This window comes from Macaca thibetana, chromosome 19 (assembly GCF_024542745.1).
Source record: "Macaca thibetana thibetana isolate TM-01 chromosome 19, ASM2454274v1, whole genome shotgun sequence".
NCBI classification, from domain to species: Eukaryota; Metazoa; Chordata; class Mammalia; order Primates; family Cercopithecidae; genus Macaca; species Macaca thibetana.
Window position 1 is genome coordinate 2,663,291 of NC_065596.1, and position 23,218 is coordinate 2,686,508.

Here is a 23,218-nt window from a genome sequence, read left to right on the forward strand (position 1 = left end):
ATAATACCGAGATCAGGAAAAGACATAATAAAAAAAAACTATGCACCAATATTCTTTTTTTTTTTTTTTTTTTTTTTTTTTTTTTGAGACGGAGTCTCACGCTGTCGCCCAGGCTGGAGTGCAGTGGCGCGATCTCGGCTCACTGCAAGCTCCGCCTCCCGGGTTCCCGCCATTCTCCTGCCTCAGCCTCCTGAGTAGCTGGGACCACAGGCGCCCGCCACCGCGCCCGGCTAATTTTTTGTATTTTTAGTAGAGACGGGGTTTCACTGTGGTCTCGATCTCCTGACCTTGTGATCCGCCCGCCTCGGCCTCCCAAAGTGCTGGGATTACAGGCTTGAGCCACCGCGCCCGGCCTTTGCACCAATATTCTTGATGAGCATAAATGCAAAAATCTTCAATAAAATACTAGCTAACCAAACACAGCAGCATATTAATAAGATAGTACACCATAATCGAGAACATTTTATGCTAGGGATGCAGAGATGATTTAACATAGGCAAGTCAATACATGTTATACACCAAATAAACAGAATTAAAACAAAAATTATATAAATATCTCAATATACATAGAAAAATCATTTGGCAAAATCCAGCATCCCTTTATGATTAAAATCCTCAGCAAAATTGGGATAGAGGGAACATATTGTGAGGTCATAAAAGCCATCTATGACAGGCCGGGCACGGTTGCTCACACCTGTAATCCCGCACTTTGGGAGGCCGAGGTTGGCAGATTACCTGAGGTCAGGAGTTTGAGATCAGCCTGGTCAACTGGTGAAACCTCGTCTGTTCAAAATACAAAATTTAGCCAGGCATGATGGTGGGTGCCTAGTGGTCCCAGCTACTGGGGAGGCTGAGGTAGGAGAATCGGTTGAGTCTGGAAGGCAGAGATTGCAGTGAGCAGAGATCCTGACATTGCACTCCAGCCTGGGTGACAGAGTGAGACTCCGTCTGAAAAAAAAAAAAAAAAAAAAAGCCGTCTATGATAAACAGCCAACAGTATACTGAATGGGAAAAAGTTGAAAGGATTTTTTCTGAGAACTGGAACAAGATAATAATGTGCAGTCTCACCACTTCTATTCAACACAGTAATGGATGTCTTAGCCAGAGCAATCAGAGTAAAGCAAAAAATAAACAGCATCGGCCAGAGGCAGTGGCTCACACTTGTAATCCCAGAACTCTGGGAGGCCGAGGTAGGTGGATCACGAGGTCAGGATATCCAGACCATCCTGGCTAACACGGTGAAACCCTGTCTCTACTAAAAATACAAAAAATTAGCCGGGCGTGGTGGGGGACGCTTGTAGTCCCAGATACTTGGGAGGCTGAGGCAGGAGAATGGCATGAACCTGGGAGGCAGAACTTGGAGTGAGCCGAGATTGTGCCACTGCACTCCAGCCTGGGTGACAGAGCGAGGCTCCGTCTCAAATAAATAAATAAATAAATAAAAATAAAATAAAATAAATTAAACAGCATCTAAATTGGTAAAGAGGAAGTCAAATTGTCACTGTTTACCAGTGATATAGTTGTATACCTAGTGTAGCAGGATGAGCGGTAGACAAAACTCCTCAGACACCGAGTTACAGAAGGAAGGGGTTATTCGGCCGGGGGCATCGGCAAGACTTCAGTCTCAAGAACTGAGCTCCCTGAGTGAGCAATTCCTGTCCATTTTAAGGGCTCACAACTCTAAGGGGGTGCATGCGAGAGGGTCGTGACTGATTGAGCAAGCAAGGGGTACCTGACTGGGGGCTGCATGCACCGGTAAAACAAGATAGGGATTTTCACAGTGCATTTCTATACAATGTCTGTAATCTATAGATAACAGAACCAATTAGGTCAGGGGTCCATCTTTAACTACCAGGCCCAGGGTGTGGCGGCGGGCTGTCTGCCTGTGGATTTCATTTCTGCCTTTTAGTTTTTACTTCTTCTTTCTTTGGAGGCAGAAATTGGGCATAAAACAATATGAGGGGTGGTCTCCTCCCTTACTAGGAAACCCTAAACACTCATCTAAAAAGCTTTTAGGGCCGGGTGCAGTGGCTCAAGCCTGTAATCCCAGCACTTTGGGAGGTGGAGGCAGGTGGATTACCCAAAGTCAGGAGTTCAAGACCAGCCTGGCCAACATGGTAAAACCCCGTCTCCAATAAGAATACAAAAATTAGCCGGTCGTGGTGGGGAGTGGTGTAATCCCAGCTACTAGGGAGGCTGAGACAGGAGAATCACTTGAATCCGGGAGGCAGAGGTGGCAGTGAGCTGAGATCACGCCACTGCACTCCAGCCTGGGTGACAGAATAAGACCTTGTCTCAAAAAGAAAAAGAAAAACAAACAAACAAAAAAACCTTTTCGATCTGATACATAAATTCAGTAAAATTTCAGGACACAAAATCAATGTGCACAAATTAGTGGCACTGGTGTACACCAACAGTGACCAAACTAAGGATTAAATTAAGAACTCATTATTTTAAAATAGCTGCAAAAAAAAGTAATTAGGAATATGTCTAATCAAGGTGGTGAAAGATCTTTACAAGGGAAACTACAAAACGTTGATGAAAGAAGTCATAGACTGTCATGCGTGTCTGTGTGAAGAGACCACCAAACAGGCTTTGTGTGAGCAATAAAGCTTTTTAATCACCTGGGTGCAGGTGGGCTGAGTCCGAAAAGAGAGTCAGTGAAGGGAGATGGGGCGGGGCCGTTTTCTAGGATTTGGGTATGTAAAGGAAAATTACAGTCAAAGGCGGTTGTTCTCTGGCGGGGAGGGGTGGGGGGGGTGGTCACAAGGTGCTCAGTGGGGGATCTTTTGAGCCAGGAAAAGGAATTTCAAAAGGTAATGTCTTCAGTTAAGGCAGGAACAGGCCATTTTCACTTCTTTCGTGGTAGAATGTTATCAGTTAAGGCAGGAACCGGCCATCTGGATGTGTACGTGCAGGTCACAGGGGATATGATGGCTTAGCTTTGGCTCAGAGTCCTGACATAGACAACAAAAACAAATGGAAACATATTTCATGCTTATGGATGGGTAGCAATCCTATTGTGACAATGATCAACCTACCAAAATCAGTCTACAAATTCAATGTAATTTCTGTCAAAATAACACTATCATTCTTCACAGAACTAGAAAAAAATCCTAAAATTCATATAATTTAAAAAGAGAGCCTCCATAGTCAAAGCAAGACTAAGAAAAACAAAACAAAACCAAACCAAAAACACAGACCAAAAAATCTGAAAGCATCACGTTATCTGACTTCAAACTATACCATAAGGCTATAGTTACCAAAACAGCATTGTATGGGTATAAAAATAGACATGTAGACCAATGAAACAGAATAGGAAAACCAGAAATAAACCCAAATACTTATAGCCAACTGATGTTTGACAAAGTAAACAAAGATATAAGGTGGGGAAAGAACACCCTATTCAATAAATGGTGCTGGGATAATTGGGAAGCCACATATTGAAGAATAAAACTGGATCTTCGGCTGGGGGCATTGGCTCATACCTGTAATCCTAGCACTTTGGGAGGTTGAGGTGGGTGGATCACGAGGTCAGGAAATTAAGGCCAAACTGGCCAAGATGGTGAATCCCTGTCTCAACTAAAAATACCAAAAAAAAAAAAAAAAAAAAAAAAAAATTAGCCAAGTATGGTGGCGGATGCCTGTAATCCCAGTTACTCGGAGGTTGAGGAGAGAATTGCTTCAATCCAGGAGCCAGAGGTTGCAGTGAGCCAAGATTGCGCCCCTGCACTCCAGCCTGGGAACAGAGAGACTCTGCCTCAAAAAAATAAAAATAAAAAAAAATAAAATAAGGGGATCATCATCTTTCACCTTATACAAAAATCAACTCAAGATGGATCAAATACTGTCAGGCCTGTGAACCCAAATAAGCCATCATACCCCTGTGACCTGCACGTATACATCCAGATGGCCTAAAGTAACTGAAGAATCACAAAAGAAGTGCAATTTAAATGGCCTGTTCCTGCCTTAACTAATGACATTCCACCACAAAAGAAGTGAAAATGGCTGGTCCTTGCCTTAACTGAGGACATTACCTTGTGAAATTCCTTCTCCGGGCTCATCCTGGCTCAGAAATCTCCCCCACTGAGCACCTTGTGACCCCTACTCCTGCCCGCCTGAGAACAACCCCCCTTTGACTGTAATTTTCCTTTACCTACCCAGATCTTGTAAAACGGCTCCACTCTATCTCCCTTCGCTGACTCTTTTCGGACTCAGTCTGCCTGCACCCAGGTGAAATAAACAGCCTTGTTGCTCACACAAAAGCCTGTTTGCTGGTCTCTTCACAGGGATGCGAGTGAAAAATACTTTAAACTAAGACCTGAAACTACCCAAATTCTAAAGCATTGAAAAAACTCTTCCAGGCATTGACTTAGGCAAAGAGTGCACGGCCAAGAACCCCAAAGCAAATGCAACAAAAACAAAGACAGATGGGACTTAAACAGTTCTCAAAAGAAGATATACAAATGGCCAACAAACATAGAAAAAAAAAATACTGAACATCACTAATGATTAACAATCAGGGAAATGCAAATCAAAACCACAATGTGATACCACCTTACTCTTGCAAGAATGACCATGAGTGGCCGCGCATGGTGGATCTTGCCTGTAATCCCAGCACTCTGGGAGACTGAGAAGGGTGAATCACCTGAGGTCAGGAGTTCCAGAGCAGCCTGGCCAGTGGTAAAACCCTGCCTCTACTAAAAATATAAAAATTAGCAGGGCGCGACGGCATGTGTCTGTAATCCCTGGTACTGCAGAGTCTGAGGCTGGAGAATCGCTTGAACCACAGAGGCGGAGGTTGCAATGAGCTGAGATCACACCACTGCACTCCAGTGTGGGCAACAGAGCGAGACTCCATCTCAGAAACAAACAAGCAAGCAAGCAAGCAAACAAACAAACAGAAAAGACCATAATTAAAACATCAAAAAATAGGCCAGGCACAGTGACTCATGCCTGTAATCACCGCAAACTCCGTTTCAAAAAAATAAAAAAAAAAAAGAAAAAAGAAAAGAAAAAAAAGAAATAGGGGATAAAACCCCAAATATTTTATGTCCTCACTTATAAGTGGGAGCTAAGCTGTAAAGATGCAAAGGCATGAAAATAATATAATGGGGCCGGGTGCGGTGGCTCACGACTGGAATCCCAGCACTTTGGGAGGCAAAGACGGGAGATCACCTGAGGTCAGGAGTTCAAGACCAGCCTGACCAACATGGAGAAACCTTGTCTCTACTAACAATACAAAATTAGCTAGGTATGTTGGGGCACGCCTGTAATCCCAGCTACTTGGGAAGGCTGAGGTAGGAGAATCGCTTGAACCTGGGAGGCGGAGGTTGCGGTGAGCCGAGATCATGCCACTATACTCCAGCCTGGGCAACAAGAGCGAAACTCTGTCTCAAAATAAATAAACAAATGAATAAATAAATAAATAATATAATGGACTCTGGGCACTCAGCGGGAAGGGTGGGAGAGGCGGTGAAGGATGAAAGACTACACTGTTGCTGGGCACGGTGGCTCAAGCCTGTAATCCCAGCACTTTGGGAGGCCGAGACGGGCGGATCACGAGGTCAGGAGATCGAGACCATCCTGACTAACACGGTGAAACTCCGTCTCTACTAAAAAATACAAAAAACTAGCCAGGCGAGGTGGCGGGTGCCTGTAGTCCCAGCTACTCGGGAGGCTGAGGCAGGAGAATGGCGTAAACCCGAGAGGCAGAGCTTGCAGTGAGCCGAGATCTGGTCACTGCACTCCAGCCTGGGCGACAGAGGGAGACTCTGTCTCAAAAAAAAAAAAAAGAAAGACTACACTGTTGTACCTGAGCGAGTTAGAGAAACGCCATAGTTTGAGACAAAGTTAAGAGTCCTTTATTAGCCGGCGACCGAGAGAGGGCTAACGCTCGAAATTCTCTCTGCCCGAGGAAGGGGCTTGATTTTCTTTTATACTTAGGGTTAGGAAGGGGAGCGGGGAGCTCAGTTGCAACAATTCTACAGAAGTAAAAACATGTAAAAAAGTTAAAAAGACAGATGGTTACAGAGAAACAGTTTCCAGGTGCAGGGGCTCTAAATCTTTCATAAGATGTTATATATGTGGGCTCTGCCGGACACAAACTCAAGGCTTTATGTTGTTATCTCTTCAGCAAAATCCTGGGAACTTCCTACATTTCTTGCTTCAGTACGTTATCAGTTAATTGGACTTTTTGATATGTTGAGTCTGCTCATACAAGTTAACTCCTTGAGGAAGGGGGTGGGTAAGGAGTCCTTGAAGCCTTGCAAATGATGGAGCCAAATGGAGTTCATCCGGCTTTTTCAGCTAAGGGAGAGCTTATTCATGTGGAAACAAGGCTAGGTGATTAAGGAAGAAAGGGAGAGTTTAAAAACAAAGTTAGTAAAAAACAAGGTCAGGTATTACAACACTTTGGGTACAGCGAACATTGCTTGGGAGATTGGTGCACCTAAATCTCAGAAATCACCACAAAAGAGCTTATCCATGTAACCAAATACTACCTATACCCCAAAACTATTGAAATATAATAATTTAAGACAAAAATAAAAAATCCCCAAACTCCCATAAGTTTAAGTTTATATGCTTTGGCTTTTTTTTTTTTTTTTTTTTTTTTTTTAAGAAAGGGCTCACTCTGTCACCCAGAATGGAGTGCAGTGGCTTGATCAGGGCTCACTGCAGCCACAACCTCCTGGGCTCAGGCAATCCTCCTACTTCAGCCCCTACAGGTTCGGGTCACCATGCTAAATTAGCTGGGTGTGGTGGCGGGCACCTGTAATCCCACCTACTCTGGAGGCTGAGGCAGGAGAATCACTTGAAACCAGGAGGCGGAGGTTACAGTGAGCTGAGATTATGCCATTGCACTCTAGCCTGGCTGACAGAGCAAGACTCTGTCTCAAAAAAAAAAAAAAAAAAAAATTAAGGTTGTTTCACGTTAAAAAAAAAAAAAGTCTATTAAATTAAAATATAAAAAGTCAAAAAGTGAAATTATAAAATATATATGAAAATCTAGGGTGTTCAAAAATGACAAGTTTGATGGATTTATAAGGTTTTACTAAAATTAGGTTGTTTTTTTGTTTTGGGTTTTGACATGGCGTTTCCCTCTTGTTGCCTAGGCTGGAGTGCAATGGCCAGATCTTAGTTCACTGTAATCTCCACCTCCTGGGTTCAAATGATTCTCCTGCCTCAGCCTCCTGAGTAGCTGGGATTACAGGCGCCCACCACCATGCCCAACTAATTTTTGTATTTTTAGTAGAGAAGGGGGTTTCACCATGTTGACCAGGCTGGTCTTGAACTTCTGACCTCCAGTGATCCGCCCGCCTAGGCCTCCCAAACTGTTCTGATTAAAGGCGTAAGCCATCGCGCCCGGCCTTCAGTATTGATAATACACTATTACTAAAGTAAAAATTGGTTTACTCTTGAACAAAAGTTTTATGTATTAACATGACAGTACAATACATTTGTTCACATTTCGAATACATTTAAAAAGAGAGAGAGTAAAGAAGAGATAGAATTTTCCCATGCTCTGGGGTGGGCCTGGCTCAGCTCAGGGAGGAAGCCCTGCCTGAAAAGGCTGCAGCCTAGGCTGCCACTCTTTCTTCATTCAGCCCTGCCTCAGATCACATCTTCTGTCACTCAGGGCCTGAAGGGACGGGGCCTTAAACGTTATCCAATCAAGGACTCTGGGCTGCGAACGTCCAATCAGGCACGCAGCTGGAGCGGAAAGGGCGGTTTCCGGGGACGTAGGAACCCTAGGCTTTCCCTGCAGCCCGAGGTCAAGGTCTCTTCCTTACTGCTGTGTATCCTCTGCTCCTAGAGGTCCAGATCTGCGGCCCTGTGACCTGCAGGTGTTGGGAGATCCACAACTAAGTCGCCAGGACCCCCTGGAAGCCTAGAAATGGTGAGTGTGCCGGGTCCGACGTCCCGAGGGAGTGGCGGGGGTGGTTGGAACTGGCGGGAAGTGGCTGTGGCGGGACTCTGGCCTCCCCGCAGTCAGCTCCACATCTGCGCCCCGAGTTCTCCTTGCCTAGCTGGACCTCAGTCCCCTTCAGCCGTAAGATGGCGGCTGCGCCGACAGCCGGCCCCGGGCGTCGTGTCTCTTCCCTGCGCTGTAATTGTGCCCTGGCCTGGAGCCCTCTTGGGGCAGCTCAGCACCCGCAGCGCGGAGTCTCTCCCAGATGTGCAGGGACCGTGGGAGGGTAGTCAGAGGAGAATCCTGACTCGGGGTGTGGGTTCATGAATGGGAAGAGCTTTGGTCCGCGAGGGTCCCAGTTCCTGTTTCCTCTTATTAAAAATTTATGGAAGTCACTGCAAAAATTTTAAAGAATTTAATCAAAGAGTGATTCCAAAATTGTAGAGCACCCAGCTATGGGTTGTAGTTTATGGCCTATTGAAGGGGTTTGACGGAAAGAGTTTTATGAGGTGCATAATGAAGAAGACCACATTCAATAATTGGTTAGGTACAGTTACCTAGTTTATTGTTTTGTTTTATTATTATTTTTTGAGGCCGAGTCTTCCTTCTGTCGCCCAGGCTGGAGTGCAGTGGCACGATCTTGGTTCACTGCAAGCTCCGCCTCCCGGGTTCACCCCATTCCCCTGCCTTAGCCTTCAGATAGCTGGGACAACAGTTCCCTGCCACCGCGCCCCGCTAATTTTTTTTGTATATTTTTAGTAGAGACGGGGTTTCACCTCGTTAGCCAGGATGGTCTCGATCTCCTGACCTCGTGATCCGCCCGCCTCGGCCTCGAAAGGTGCTGAGATTATAGGCGTGAGCCTTGTAGTTTCTTAATTTGTAACATCAAGATGGAAATTTCTTGGTTATGTAATCAGAGTTAATTGGCAGTTTATAGTCTGTTAAGCCTGAATTTTTCCCCCCAAAGTAGTAATTTACAAAAAATGTATTTGTATTAGATTTTTTTTTTTTTTTTTTTTGAGACGGAGTCTCGCTCAGTCGCCCAGGCTGGAGTGCAGTGGCGCGATCTCGGCTCACTGCAAACTCCGCCTCCCGGGTTCACGCCATTCTCCTGCCTCAGCCTCCCAAGTAGCTGGGACTACAGGCGTCCGCCGCCACCCCCGGCTAATTTTTTGCATTTTTAGTAGAGACGGGGTTCACCGTGTTAACCAGGATGGTCTCGATCTCCTGACCTCGTGATCCGCCCGCCTCGGTCTCCCAAAGTGCTAGGATTACAGGCGTGAGCCACTGCACCCGGCCTAGATATTGTTTTTTGATATCAAGTCTCACTCTGTCGCCCAGGCTGGAGTGCAGTGGCGCCATCTGGGCTCACTGCAATCTCCGCCTCCCAGGTTCAAGCGATTCTCTTGCCTCAGTCTCCCAAGTAGCTGGGATTACAGGCATGCGCCACCATGCCTGGCTAACTTTGTATTTTTAACAGGGACGGGGTTTTACCATGTTGGTCAGGCTGGTCTCGAACTCCTGATTTCAAGTGATCCACCTGCTTCGGCCTGCCAAAGTGTTGGGGTTACAGGTGCAAGCCGCGGCACCTGGCCGAAGTAGATGTTTTAAAAGTAGAAATTAGGAACTAGAGCCTCCTCAGTCTAACTGCCAGCCACTTAATTATTTTCACACCCCACAAGGAACTGCTGTTTATTGCATTTTTCACATGAGTCCCAAGCAGGGCCTCAAGTCATTCCGACACCCCCTAGTTCTTCAGCCTGACTGGCTTGCAGTAAAATACTTAATTTCCACTTCCTTCTGACATTCCCAAAAGCCAATTTCCCCTCCCTTGTTCACATTATCAACTATTTGTCCTTTAGTGTATGTTTTGATACCTATTTTAATCATATTTTGACACAGCATTTGATGGCACATTTAAAAAGATTTGTTTTCTGTTTGTTAATATTTTTTCTTCTGTTTTCCCTAGACACATATGAGAATGTTTTTGGGTCAAGGTTTCCCTTTGGCAACTTTATAGGGAGCTATGTCCTCAGCCACCCTTCAGTTTTTTCTTGGACCTGAGATTCAGTGCTGTCTGGGGAAAAACCAAAGTACCCGCCATAGCTTTGTCTGCCAGAGCGTCTAGTGAGTATCAGTTCCTGGATCATTTTCTCCCATAAGACACCCTGAAGTACAGAGTGTAGCCTCTCTTCTCCCATAACACAAACTGAGATATGGAGTGTAGCCTCTCAAGAGAACAGGTGAATGCCCTGGGGCTGAGAAGCATCTTCCGGTGCGCTGTTTTTTGGAAAGCTACCCCCTTGAGATATTAATATTGTCTTTACCCAACCCAGCTTCCATTTCTTGGAGACGCGTTGCTGTTCAGACAATCAGATGCTGGTATTGAAGGGGAAACCAAAATAATTTTTGCCCCTAGATTCTCTTAGGGGACAGAAAAATAGTGAAATAAAAATGGCAAAAAGTTTGTGAAAAGAAATAGCTCTCCAAAGACAAAGAAAAAAAAAATGACCCCAGTGAGATGGTGCGAGAACTTGCAAAGTAAAATGTACCTGGGGCACTCACTGGGGCAGAGTTCAGAGAATGATTATTGAGCACTTAAGTGAACAGGATGGGGTGAGAGAATCTCTAAAGTAATTGGATGACCTGACTTGACACATGAGTCAGACATATCTGTACCTTGAAATGATTAAATGATTTGTTCACTTATTTTGACCTCAGTTTTCTTTTTAATTTTTGATTTTTATTTTATTTATTTATTTATTTATTTTTTGAGACGGGAGTCTCGCTCTGTCGCCCAGGCTGGAGTGCAGGTGTCGGGATCTCAGCTCACTGCAAGCCCCGCCTCCCGGGTTTATGCCCTTCTCCTGCCTCAGCCTCCCGAGTAGCTGGGACTACAGGCGCCCGCCACCTCGCATGGCTAGTTTTTTGTATTTTTTAGTAGAGACGGGTTTCACCGTGTTAGCCAGGATGGTCTCGATCTCCTGACTTCGTGATCCGCCCGTCTCGGCGTCCCAAAGTGCTGGGGGATTACAGGCTGGAGCCACCGGGCCCGGCCTTTTTTTTTAATTTTTTGAGACAGAGTTTCATTCTGTCACCCAGGCTGCAGTGCAGTGGCAGGATCTCTGCTGACTGCAACCGCCGTCCGCCTCCCGAATTCAAGCAATTCTTCTGCCTCAGCCTCCCGGGTAGCTGGGACTACAGGCGTGCACCAGAAAGCCCGGCTAATTTTTGTATTTGTGGTAGAGATGGAATTTCACCATATTGGTCAGGCTGTTCTCAAACTCTTGACCTCGTGATCCGCCCGTCCCAGCCTCCCGAAATGCTGGGATTACAGGCGTCAGCCACCGCGCCCGGCCTTTTTTTTTTTTTTTTTTTTTTTTTTTTTTTTTTAAGATAGTGTTTTCCTCTGTCCCCCAGGCTGGAGTGCAGTGGTGCAATCTCACTGAAACCTCCTCATTCCGAGTTCAAGTGTTTCTCATGCCTCAGCCTCCCGAGTAGCTGGGACTACAGGTGTCCGCCACCACACCTGGCTACTTTTTGTATTTTTAGTAGAGATGCGAGTTTGCCATGTTGACCAGGCTGTGTGAGCTTAAAATTCTGACCTCAAGTAATCTGCCCGCCTTGGCCTCCCAAAGTGCTGGGATTGCAGGTGTGAGCCACTGTGCCCGACCTCAGTTTTTTAACTGTACATTGCATTTTATTAGTAGGTCTTGAAAGGTAAGAAAATATTTACAAAGGCCATAAAAAAGGTGAGTTTCAAAAAAATAATATCTAATATGTTTTATTTGTTGAAGTTCTCATTCACCTTTTTTTTTTCTCAGTGAATTTAGGAGTTTTTTCAGGGTTTTTTTTGTTTTTTTTGTTTTGTGTGTGTGTTTTTTTTTTTTTTTTTTTTTTTTTTTTAGAGACAGAGTCTTGCTTTGTCACCCAGGCTGGAGTGCAGTGGTGGGATCTCAGTCACTGCAAGCTCTGCCTCCTGAGTTCATGGCATTCTCCGGCCTTAGCCTCCCGAGTAGCTGGGACTGCAGGTGCCTGCCACCACGCCCAGCTAATTTTTTTGTATTTTTAGTAGAGACAGGGTTTTACCGTGTTTACCATGATGGTCTCAATCCCCTGACCTCATGATCTGCCTGCCTTAGCCTCCTAAAGTGCTGGGATTACAGGCACGAGCCACCGCGCCTGGCCCTCAGGTGTGTTTTTTTATTTCTGAGTGATTTCAAACAGAATTCCATCTAGCTTTTAGAATGTTAGCTACCGAGGAAAAAAATCAAAATTTTTCTTCCATTTCGGCTATAGAGAATTAATATATTTCCACAAGAAAATGTGGTAGATAATTGGTGAGTTACATAGATTCGTGGAAACATCAGTTTCTTTTTTTGCAGTGAATTTGCAAAAATAAATATCTTTGTTCTATATCCTGTTATTTCAATTTCTGAATTTAATGGTAAATTTTATGTGATGAAACTTGGTACCTCCTAGAAGTGTTCCCGTATAACTGTTTACCACATGATTTTTAATAGAATAAGTAAAATAGTGCTTTATTGTCAGAAAAATACATTTGCTTCTTTTACTGAGGTACAAAAGGTAAGCACCTTAAATTTTTCTTATATGGACACTTTTTGAATCATTTTGCTGGATTTTTCAAACACTTAGTTTCAAAAATTAAGTGAATGACTGACATGGTAATTAAAGCTTGAGCCCCATGACTGCAAGCTGAGGTTAATTTTGAGCCGGCAAAAGGAGGTTATTAAAGGCCCCGTTAGTTCCTTCTGGAAAGCCTTTCCTGCAGATGTCCCAGCCTGCTCACCCCAGCGGTGGAAGAAGCCTCCATAGTGAGAGAAGCTACAGAGCCCTGGAAAGCTGGGGCCCCATAGGCAGAAGCAGTTAAGATTAGGATAGAAGGGGTTTGGGGGTCTTACTGAAGATAAAATTGTTACTGTTTTGTGGCAGTTTCAAGAGGTTTTAAAATAAACCAGTTAGATGTACATAAAAAAAAAATTTAATTCCAAAGGAGTATTGCAACAGGAGGAAGCTCCAACTATAAGATCTTTAAGGATTGCAAAGATTAGGTAGAAAAGGACTTTTTTTCCTAGGGAAAAGCAAATAAGATTAGAAAGAAGGTGAGGGGAATGTTTAAATGAAGGGTGAAATACTCAGATTTTAGACCAGAGAATGTTTAGGAGTGTTCTTCAGACACTTAATTTGCAGTAGCATAAAATGAGGTTGTATAGTGACTCACACTGAGCATAGCTTAGATTTCAGGATCCTGTGGGAAGAAAATAAACTTAAGTTTGATTAAAAAGTATTTTATGTTGACCACTGAAGGCAAATTTAGCTGATTTTTTTAATGAGAAGAGGAAAATATGCAGAGTGTCTTCCTGGCTGTGTATTGGGTAAGTAAAGAGAGCAGCATCTAAGTCATAATGGAAAGGGTGTGTCTTTTCGTAAAATGTTCCTGGAGAACACAGAGGATAGAGAATTTTATTAATCACAGCTGTTTATTATCTGTATGCTTCATCTTTTCCCACCTCTTTCCTTGGTTCTATACTTTTCTTCCATTTGACTTTTTGGGGTTTGTATATTTTATTTGAAGCCAGTGAATATAACTATAGTGTTCTGTTGAGTTCTGTGAGTAGCTCTCTCAGATTATTGGATTTCAAAAAGGAGAGTCCCCACTTTTTAAACAGTAGGTCAGAAGCATAGATGAGCCCATGGAGTTTGTGACTGGCATCTGCAGTGAGGACAGTGTTGTGGGACTGAGCCCTGAATCAGGTCTGTGCTGACTCTGGGTGGTGTCAGAATTCAAGTGTTAGACAATGAGTTGGTGTTGGAGAATTGTTGGTGTTCATCAAACTCTGCAGATTTGGTGCCAGAAGAAAGATAGCACAGACTTTTGGCCTGGAATGAAACTCTAGGTGTCTGGGAATGGGAGGCTCTGCTCTCCTCTACACAGGCTGTCACACTGTCCTTTGTTCTTTAATTTCAGAATTCCTCCCAGGGTGACAGAGGACTGAAAACTTAAAGGAGATCTGATGACAAATCCCCTTTTCCACAGCTGCCAGCAGAGGATTTCCACCCACTCACAAACTCCCACTAGACATTGATGTGTCCACACCCCTCTCAGGACAAGGCACCACCCTCAGGAATTTTACCACAGCATTTTTGATCCTAGTGGTTTTTTTTTTTTTTTTTTTTTTTTTTTTTTTTTTTTTTTTTTGAGACGGAGTCTTGCTCTGTCGCCCGGGCTGGAGTGCAGTGGCCAGATCTCAGCTCACTGCAAGCTCCGCCTCCCAGGTTCACGCCATTCTCCTGCCTCAGCCTCCTGAGTAGCTGGGACTACAGGCGCCCGCCACCTCGCCCGGCTAGTTTTTTGTATTTTTTAGTAGAGACGGGGTTTCACCGTGTTAGCCAGGATGGTCTCGATCTCCTGACCTCGTGATCCGCCCATCTCGGCCTCCCAAAGTGCTGGGATTACAGGCTTGAGCCACCGCGCCCGGCCTGGTTTTTTTGGCCAGAAACCTACAAAAGTGTCTACGAGTCTCCTGGCATATGTCTATTTTCAGACACTGAATCTGCAATAGCAACCTTTTTGTTTTCTCCACCAGCCTAGGGTTCATAATCTTATCTGCCTGCATGGACCCAGAAATAAATCAGAGTACAGCCCCACCTGGGCCACTACCTGTAGCACAAACCAGTCCTTCTACCTGCCTTGTACTCTCTCCAATGCAGGGACTTTTTTTTCTTTTAACTTTTATTTTTGGTTGGTTCAAGGGTACACGTGCAGCTTTGTCATACAGCTAAAATTGTGTCATGGGAGTTTGGTGTGCAGATTATTTTGTCCCTGCAGTACTAATCATAGCACCAAAAAGGTATTTTTTTCTGACCCTTTTAGTCCTCCCACCCTTCACCCTCAACTAGGCCTCAGTGTCTTTTTCTCCTCTGTGTTCTTGTGTTATTATTTAGCTCTTACTTATAAATAATAACATGCATTTGGTTTTCTGTTTCTGCATCAACTTTCTAAGAATAGTGATCTCCAGCTTCATCCATGTTGCTGCAAAGGGCATAATCTTGTTTTTGTTTTTTTTTTATGACCACACAGTATTTCATGATTTCATGATGTTTATGTACCATATTTAGTTGGTTGGTTGGTTTGAGATGGAGCCCCGCTCTGTCACTCAGGCTGGAGTGCAGTGGCATGATCTCGGCTCACTGCACCCTCCACCTCCTGGGTTCAAGCAATTCTGCCACAGCCTCCAGAGTAGCTGGGATTACAGGTGTGTGCCACCACACTCAGCTAATTTTTGTATTTTTAGAATAGACAAGAGTTTTGCCATGTTGGCCAGGTTGGTCTCGAACTCCTGACTTCAGGTGATCCACCCCCCTGGCCTCCCAAAGTGCTAGGATTACAGGTGTGAGCCACCACACCTAGCCCATATTTTGTTTTTATTAAGTTTATTAAGTTTTTAATTTTTTGTTATTTTTGGAGACAGGGTCTCACTCTTTTTCCCAGGCTGGAGTGCAGTGGTGTGATCTTGGCTCACTGAAATCTCAACCTCTCAGGCTCAAGAAATCCTCTTCTACCTAAGCTTCACAAGTAGCTAAGACTAAAGGCTTGTGCCACCATACTTAGCTAATTTTTATTTTTGTACTTTTTTTTTAATAGATGGGATTTTGCCATGTGGTCCATGCGGGTCTCAAACTCCTGAACTCAGGCAATCCACCTGGCTCAGCCCCCAAAGTGCTGGATTACAGGCATGTGCCATCCTGCCCAACCATACCATATTTTCTTTATCCAGTCTACCAGTGTGATAGGCATTTAGGTTGATTCCATGTCTTTGCTATTGAGAATAGCGCTGCAATGAATGTGATTGTGCATGTGTCTTTATGATAGAATACTTTATATATTTTTAGGTATATACTCAGTTGTGAGGTTACTGGATCAAATGGTAATTTTGTTTTTAGTTTAGTGAGGAATCACCACACTGCTTTTCACAATGGTTGAATTATAATAATGGCCATTCTCACTGGTTTGAGGTAATTTCTCATTGTGGTTTTCTTTTGCATTTCTCTAATGATTAGTGATGGGCCTTTTTATATGCTTGTTAGCCACATGTTTGTCTCCTTTTGAAGACAAACATCTTTTTCTTTTTTTTTTTTTTTTTTTTGTCTTTTAAGTTAGTTTTTTTTTTTCTTGTAAACTTGTTTTAGTTTTTTATGGATTCTGGATAGTAGACCTTTGTCAGAAGCATAGTTTGCAAATATTTCTATTATTTTGTAGGATGTCTCTTTTCTGTGTTGATAATTTCCTTCGTTCTGAAAAAGTTTAATTAGGTCCCATTTGTCAATTTTTGCTTTTGTTGCAATTGCTTTTCATATCTTCGTCATGAAATCTTTGCCAGTTTCTGTGTCTAGAATGGCACTTCTTACCTTCCAGGGTTTCTTCTTTATATATAATTTTTAGGATTAACATTTAAGTCTTTCATTTACCTTGAGTTGGTTTTTTTACATGGTATTATAAAAGGGTCCAGTTTCAATTTGCTACATAGTGCTAGCTAGTTATTCTAGCACCATTTATTAAATACGAAATTCTTCCCACATTCCTGTTGTCACCTTTGTTGAATATCAGATGGCTTTAGGTGTGTGGCATTATTTCTGGGCTTCCTAGTCTGTCGCATTGGCCTATGAGTTTGTTTTTGTGCCTGTACCATGTTGCTTTGTTTACTGTAGCACTGTTGTGTAGTTTGAAGTCAGGTAATGTAATGCCTTCAACTTTGTTGTTTTTGCTTATGATTGCCTTGGCTATTCAGGCTCTTTTTTGGTTCCATGTGAATTTTAAAATAGTTTGTTATTTTAGTTCTGTTAAAAAATATTTTGGTGGTTTGATTAAGTTAGCATTACATCTGTAAATTTATTTAAGCAGTATGGTTGTTTTTATGATAGTGATTTTTTTTATTCATGAGCATAAAGTGGTTTTCCATTTGTTTCTGTCATCTCTGGCTTCTTTAAGCATTGTTTTATAATTCTTGTCATAGAGATCTTTTGCCTCTCTGGCTATCTGTATTTCTAGATATGTTATTCTTTTCTTTGGCAGATGTGAATGGAATTGTGTTTTCAATTTAGATTTGGCCTGGATGTTCTTGATATATAGGGTTGCTACTAGTTTTTGTACATGTCTTTTGTATCTTGAGACTTCACTGAGGTTTGTCAGTTTAAAGAGCTTTTCTGCTGAGAGTATATGGGTTTCCAGATGTAGAATCATGTTGTTTGCAAACAGGGATGGTTTGACTTTCTCTCTTTTTGTTTGAATGTCTTTTATTGTTATCTTTTGCCTGATTGCTCTGGCTAAGACTTCCAATTTTATGTTGAATAGGAGTGTTGAGAGAAGGCATCCTTGTCTTGTGCCAGTTATCAAGAAGGAATGCTTCCAGGTTTTGTCCATTCAGTATGTACCTTCCCTGCCTCGTTTGTTGAGGGTTTTTAACATGAAAAATGTTAAATTTTATTGAAAGCTTTTTGTGCATCTATTGAGATAATCTTGTGGTTGCTCTCTTTAATTCTGTTTATGCAATGAATCACATTTATTGATTTGTGTATGTTGAACAAACCTTGAATCCCCAAAAATAAACTGTAGTTTATCACAGTGGGTTAGCTTTTTGATAAGCTGCTGCATTTGGTTTGCCAGTAGTTTGTTGAAGATTTCTGGTTTTTTTTCTTTTTTTTTTTTTTTTTTTTTTTTTTTTTTGAGATGGAGTCTCACTGTGTCTTCCAGGCTGGAGTGTAAGTGGTGTGATCTTGGCTCACTGTAACCTCTGCCTCCCAGGTTCAAGTGATTCTCCTGCCTCAGCCTCTTGGGTAGCTGGGATTACAGGTGTGTGCTACCATGCCCAGCTAATTTTTTTGTGTTTTTAGAAGAGATGGGATTTCATCATGTTGGCCAGGCTGGTCTTGAACTCCTGACCTCAAGAAATCAGCCTACCTTGGCCTCCCAAAGTTCTGGGATTACAGGCATGAGCCACCGGACCCAGCGGTTTTGTTGAAGATTTCAAGGATATTGGCCTGAAGTTGCCTTTTTTTTTGTTTTATCTCTGTTAGGTTTTGATATCAGAATGGTACTTTTCTTACATAATGAGTTGGAGAGGAGTTTCTTTTTAATCTTTTGAAATTGTTCTAGTAGAAATAATATCAGCTTCTATTTGTACATCTGGTAGAATTCAGCTGTGAATATGTCTGGTCCTGAGCTTCATTTGGTTGGTATGCTATTTATTACTCATTCAATTTTTTGAGCTTATCTATGTATTAAGGGCTTTGATTTTTTTTGTGTATGTGTTCAGTCTTGGGAAGATGTATTTGTTCAAGAATTTTTTCATTTCTTCTAGATTTTTGTTTGTTTATGTGCATAGCAGACTTCAGTATATTTTTGTGGGGTCAGTGGTAATGTCTCCTTTTGCCATTTCTAATTGTATTTATTTGTATCTTCATTAATCTAGCTAGTAGTTTATTTACCTTTTTTAAAAATAGATTTAATATCTGGATTTCTTGATATTTTGTAGTTTTTCATGTCTAAATCTCCTTCAGTTCAGATCTGATTTTGGTTATTTCTTGTCTTTTGCTAGCTTAGGGGCTGATTTGCTTTTATTGCTCTCAGTCTTTTATTTATGATGTCAGGTTGTTAAACTGAGATCTTTCTATAACTTTTTGATGTGAGGATTTAATGATATAAATGTTTCTTTTAACACTGCCTTAGCTGTATTTCAGGGGTTCTGGTGTGTTGTATTTTCATTCTTATTTGTTTCAAAACACTTCTTGGTTTCTGCCTTAATTTCATTATTTACCAAGAAGTTATTCAAGTGTAGGCCATTTAATTTTATTTAATTGTATAGTTTCCAATTGTTTTATTGGTATTGAAACATATTTTTCTTAAGCTGTAATCTGTGTGTCGTTTGTATCATTTTGGGATTTTTGAATTTGCTGAGAATTGTTTTGTTTCGATCATGTGGTCAGTTTTTGAGTATGTGCCATGTGGTGATGAGAAGAATGTGTTTTATGGTATATTTAGATGAAGAGTTCTGTAGATGTCTATTAGGACTATTTATCTGGTCAAGTGTTGAGTTCAGGTCCTAATATTGTTGTTAATTTTCTTCTTCAATGATCTGTCCGTCAGTGCCTGTGAGATGTAGTCTCTGATTATTACTGTGTGAGATTCTAAGTCTCTTCATAGGTCTCTAAGAACTTGCTTTATTCATGTGAACCTATGGATTTTTTAATAACACCTTTCTCTCTTCTGCTTTTCCCCCCATAAGCATTCTTTCAAGTGCACACAGTGTGCAAAATTCAGTCCAAGAGTTCAAGAACCTGTCCAGAGACCTGGCTGTTTTAAGAGAAAATATAAATTATAAATAAGAGGCTTTATTCTCATATATGAAAATAAGGGAGGATAACTACCTGATTTTTATAAAAGGTTTAGATTATATGTATATATTTTCTTTGCTTTTTGAAATATATGTAAATCATATTAGCAATGAAGTAAACCTTTTGCCATTCTTTTTGACTCAGAATTGTCTTTATCTGGGACCTGAGATTCATTGCTTTCCTTTTGTCTTGGCAAAAGATTATTTTTTTTTTATCTTTAGTCTTTAAAGTAGACACAACTTTGTTCAGAGTAAAGTTCATTTCAAGAGCATAATAAAGTTGAGCACAAAGATAGGAATAAATTTAGCAATACAGAATAAGAAAGACTAAAAGATAATGAGTAAGTTCTTTGGCAGAAACCTGGTTATCCAAGGTGATTATTTGCAGGCTGACATACTTGCACTGCAAAAGCCAGAAGAGTTCAGTGTATAAACTGAACAGTGGAGTCTGTTGTACTTGGGTTACTTCAGTACAGTTAGTGTAGTTATGTGTAGTGTTTGTAGGCAACCTGCATTCATATAAATTAAACAGTATTTTCTACAATAGTATGAATTTAAGACCACAATATTTACTTTGATTGAATTCCTTAGTTATTTTAACATTATTATTCATACTTTTGAAATATAGTTTCAACCGAATTATAGTTCAGATAATTTTTTAAAATCTTACATACATTATGACTAGTACATAAAATTACTGATACTTATATATTTATATCTGATATCCAAAAAGTTTACCATTAAATTGTTACAGTAGATATTAGTCTGACATGCTTATTAATGTATCCAGTGGGAATAATTATAGGTAAGATTATTTTTTTTTTATCTTTAGTCTTTAAAGTAGACACAACTTTGTTGTTGTGTCAATAATTTTAGTGTCATCTATTTTACCAGATTAGTGTGCTGCTATTACAGGACAAATGAAGACAGGTGATATGGCTACCCAGAAACCGTAATAGCTCTCCAGTCAGCTATGTTGCAAGCTCTAATATATTCTACTATATTAACACAGTGAGATTTCAATTTTTTATAAAAATGCGCCGGTGGAAGTTGTCAGATGTATTCCAATATAGATCTCACATTCAATGGTTAGGAAATAAGAGAACAGCAGAGATGGAGGATAAATCTTTTAAAATTCTGCTGAGAGCTGGGTGTTGTGGCTCATGCCTGTAATCCCAGCACTTTGGGAGGCCAAGGTGTGTGGATCACCTGAGGTCAGGAGTTTGAGACCAGCCTGGACAATGGTGAAACCTCCTCTCTACCAAAAATAACAGAATTAGCCATTTGTGGTGGTGTGTGCGTGTAGTCCCAGGTATTTAGGAGGCTGAGACAGGAGAATCGCTTGAACCCGGAGGCGGAGGTTGCAGTGAGCCAAGATCACACCATTGCACTCCAGCCTGGGCAACAAGAATGAAACTCCATCTTAAAAAAGAAAAAAAAAATTTTAGTGAGAATATGCCCCCTTTATTCAATAATGCTCATGTTTCTTTTGCTGGGAGTAGCTATGCACTTTGGGTATTTGGAAAGATACTCTTCTTTGGGAGATATTTTCTGGCCAACTTGATCAATCTTACATCTAATCTCAGTTTTTTCTTAAGACGCTGTAACATTTTTCTCTCAATATAATCTTTCTCAGAATGAGAGCTGTTTTTCTCTCGAATGTGTTGTGTGTCTGTTTCAGAAACCCTATTAGTATTCCATGGTGTCTGTGAAAGACGTGGGCTGTCACAGTGAGAACTCTCAGAGCTGTCTCTATCTGGACTCATGCTAAAACCCGGCAGTATTTTTTCATGTCACCGTTCTAAATAAAAACTAAGGCTGAAACACTTCTCCCTTTTCTATTATTGTGAAGGTGCAATTCTACCCAGGAGGTCTGCAGGCTCTCCTCCTGCTGCTCAGGCTTCACTCTCTGATGTGGCGCTGGAGTGCTGCTGTGGCAATTGGGGTTCACCTAAGATGCCAGTTTCCAGCTGTGAGCCCTGTGCTGTGGGCTGTTCCTCAGTGGCGGATGATGGGGTCAAGAGAGTACACTAGCCACCAGGAGAGGGAAAGCAGGAGTACTCTAGCCCAGTGCTCAGGGAGTAGAGAGCTATTGCTTTAAAATGTAAATAGCCAAAAGGATAGCACCCAAATCAACAATTTTTGTCGAACAGTTAAAGCCTACTTTCAGCAGGCACCGGGGTTCAAGTTGAAAACTACCTCCAGTCATGAAGATGTGAAAAGTTTATTTTGTCATTGATTATAACGGATTAGCATACAGAGATGGCCTTCCTAACTACCAGGTGAATTTATGATGAACTATGTATGACATGGTGTTGTAAATTCTACTTTTAGATGAATTATGATGACTGTCTTTCTGTCTTTGCAATCTCTTGAGCAAATTGACTGTTAATACATGTTACATTCACATATAATTGTGTAATAAAACAGTTTTCTTTCTGTTCTGTTATTGTGGAGTTCCTCTGGGACTGAAGAAAAGTTTGCTTTTAATTATATTTTCCAAACCTTGTCTAGAATTACCAGACGTAATGTAAACACATAAGGTGCCAACTAAGCTTTAGTCTAGATAGGCCTTTTCTGCTCAGGCTTCCAGTCAATTCACAATTGTGCTGCGAAGTGCATGCTGTCCCCTAAATATGCAGGTGGAATTGTGTCTGTACCTACTTGGTATCTATCATCCTCTACAGTCACTTTTAGAGAGGCTAGAACAGATTTCTACAAACTTCATAGGTCAGATATTAACCATTTTACCTCTTTCCATGACTTGTGTCTTCAGACCTGAAACTGATTCAGTGACCATGGGGCACCGAAACCCAATCAGAGTAAAATATGTGCATTGAGTAGACCTGTAGACATGAGAATCTCCACTTCTCCCTCCCTCCTCATGCTAAAGTGCTCACAAATGTTCAGGTAACATTTACCTGAACATTGCTGCTACTTTACCCATGCAGGACCTGAATTTGCAGCTCCATATTCTAAATCTAGGTCTTCAGAATTGAAAAGAAAAAAAAATTTTATATATGAGGAATGCAAGTCCTTTTAGGTATCAAACTCAGACATTAAAATGAGAGCACAATTGTGTTTTTCACCCCCTTTTTTTAGCTGTATATGTATCTCTTGAGACTGCTCACTATTGCCACAAGTAGCTAAAAATTAAACTAATAATTCCACACTGGACACTATATTCCATATCCTTAACCTTAACGATGTTTATCCAATCAATTATTAAAGTTATTTTGCATAAATAAGAATCTCTCACAACCAATTTTGTGTCAGCTCACTCACTGTTCCTCTTTTTTACCTTTACAAATCCACTTGTAAGTGCTGCTAATCAAAATGTAGGTTCCAGGCAATTTGAATATTTTGTCTCAAGTTAAAATCTTTAAGCTTGACCCAAATAAACTGTCTTCTTATGTTCATTTTGTGTCAGCTTTTTAAAGGTAAAATATTATTTAGAATATTCTAGAGCAGCCTCTATGAGGGGATTTCTCCTTTGATTTCACTCTACTTGCTGTGTCACCCAAAAATGCAGAGTGAGGTTGATTTCAACTAGAATCAGCAAATTAGGTCTGGCCTCTGCTGGGATTTACAAGGCAGGGCCTGACTTTGGATTGAGAATTTACAGAAAACCAACAGGAGATATTTTCTGCATTGTGAGATATCAACGTGGACATTTTTAAATTCCTCTTTTGATGTGTCTTTTTGACCTTTTCACATCTTCGTCATTAACCTGCCACAGTTATGTGAGAGGCTCCAGGAATAAATAGAATCTGATGGCAGAATCTGTAAGTGTAAACAAGCATCTTAAGGCCACAAAGTATCCAGAGCCACGACCACAACTATACCTACCTGTAAAATGTGATACTGGAGTAAAGTATTCTTGTCCTTCTACTTA

General features: G+C 41.5%; 1 protein-coding gene across 1 annotated transcript in view; it reads left to right on the plus strand.

Moving 5' to 3' along the window:
* The first annotated feature begins 7,749 nt into the window (after positions 1 to 7,749).
* Positions 7,750 to 23,218, plus strand: part of LOC126942187 (zinc finger protein 676-like) — a 40,119-nt gene continuing 24,650 nt past the window's right edge. The window contains 1 exon segment of the mRNA XM_050769484.1: positions 7,750 to 7,900. Within this exon segment, the coding sequence (XP_050625441.1) occupies positions 7,898 to 7,900 (3 nt within the window). The 5' untranslated portion in view covers positions 7,750 to 7,897.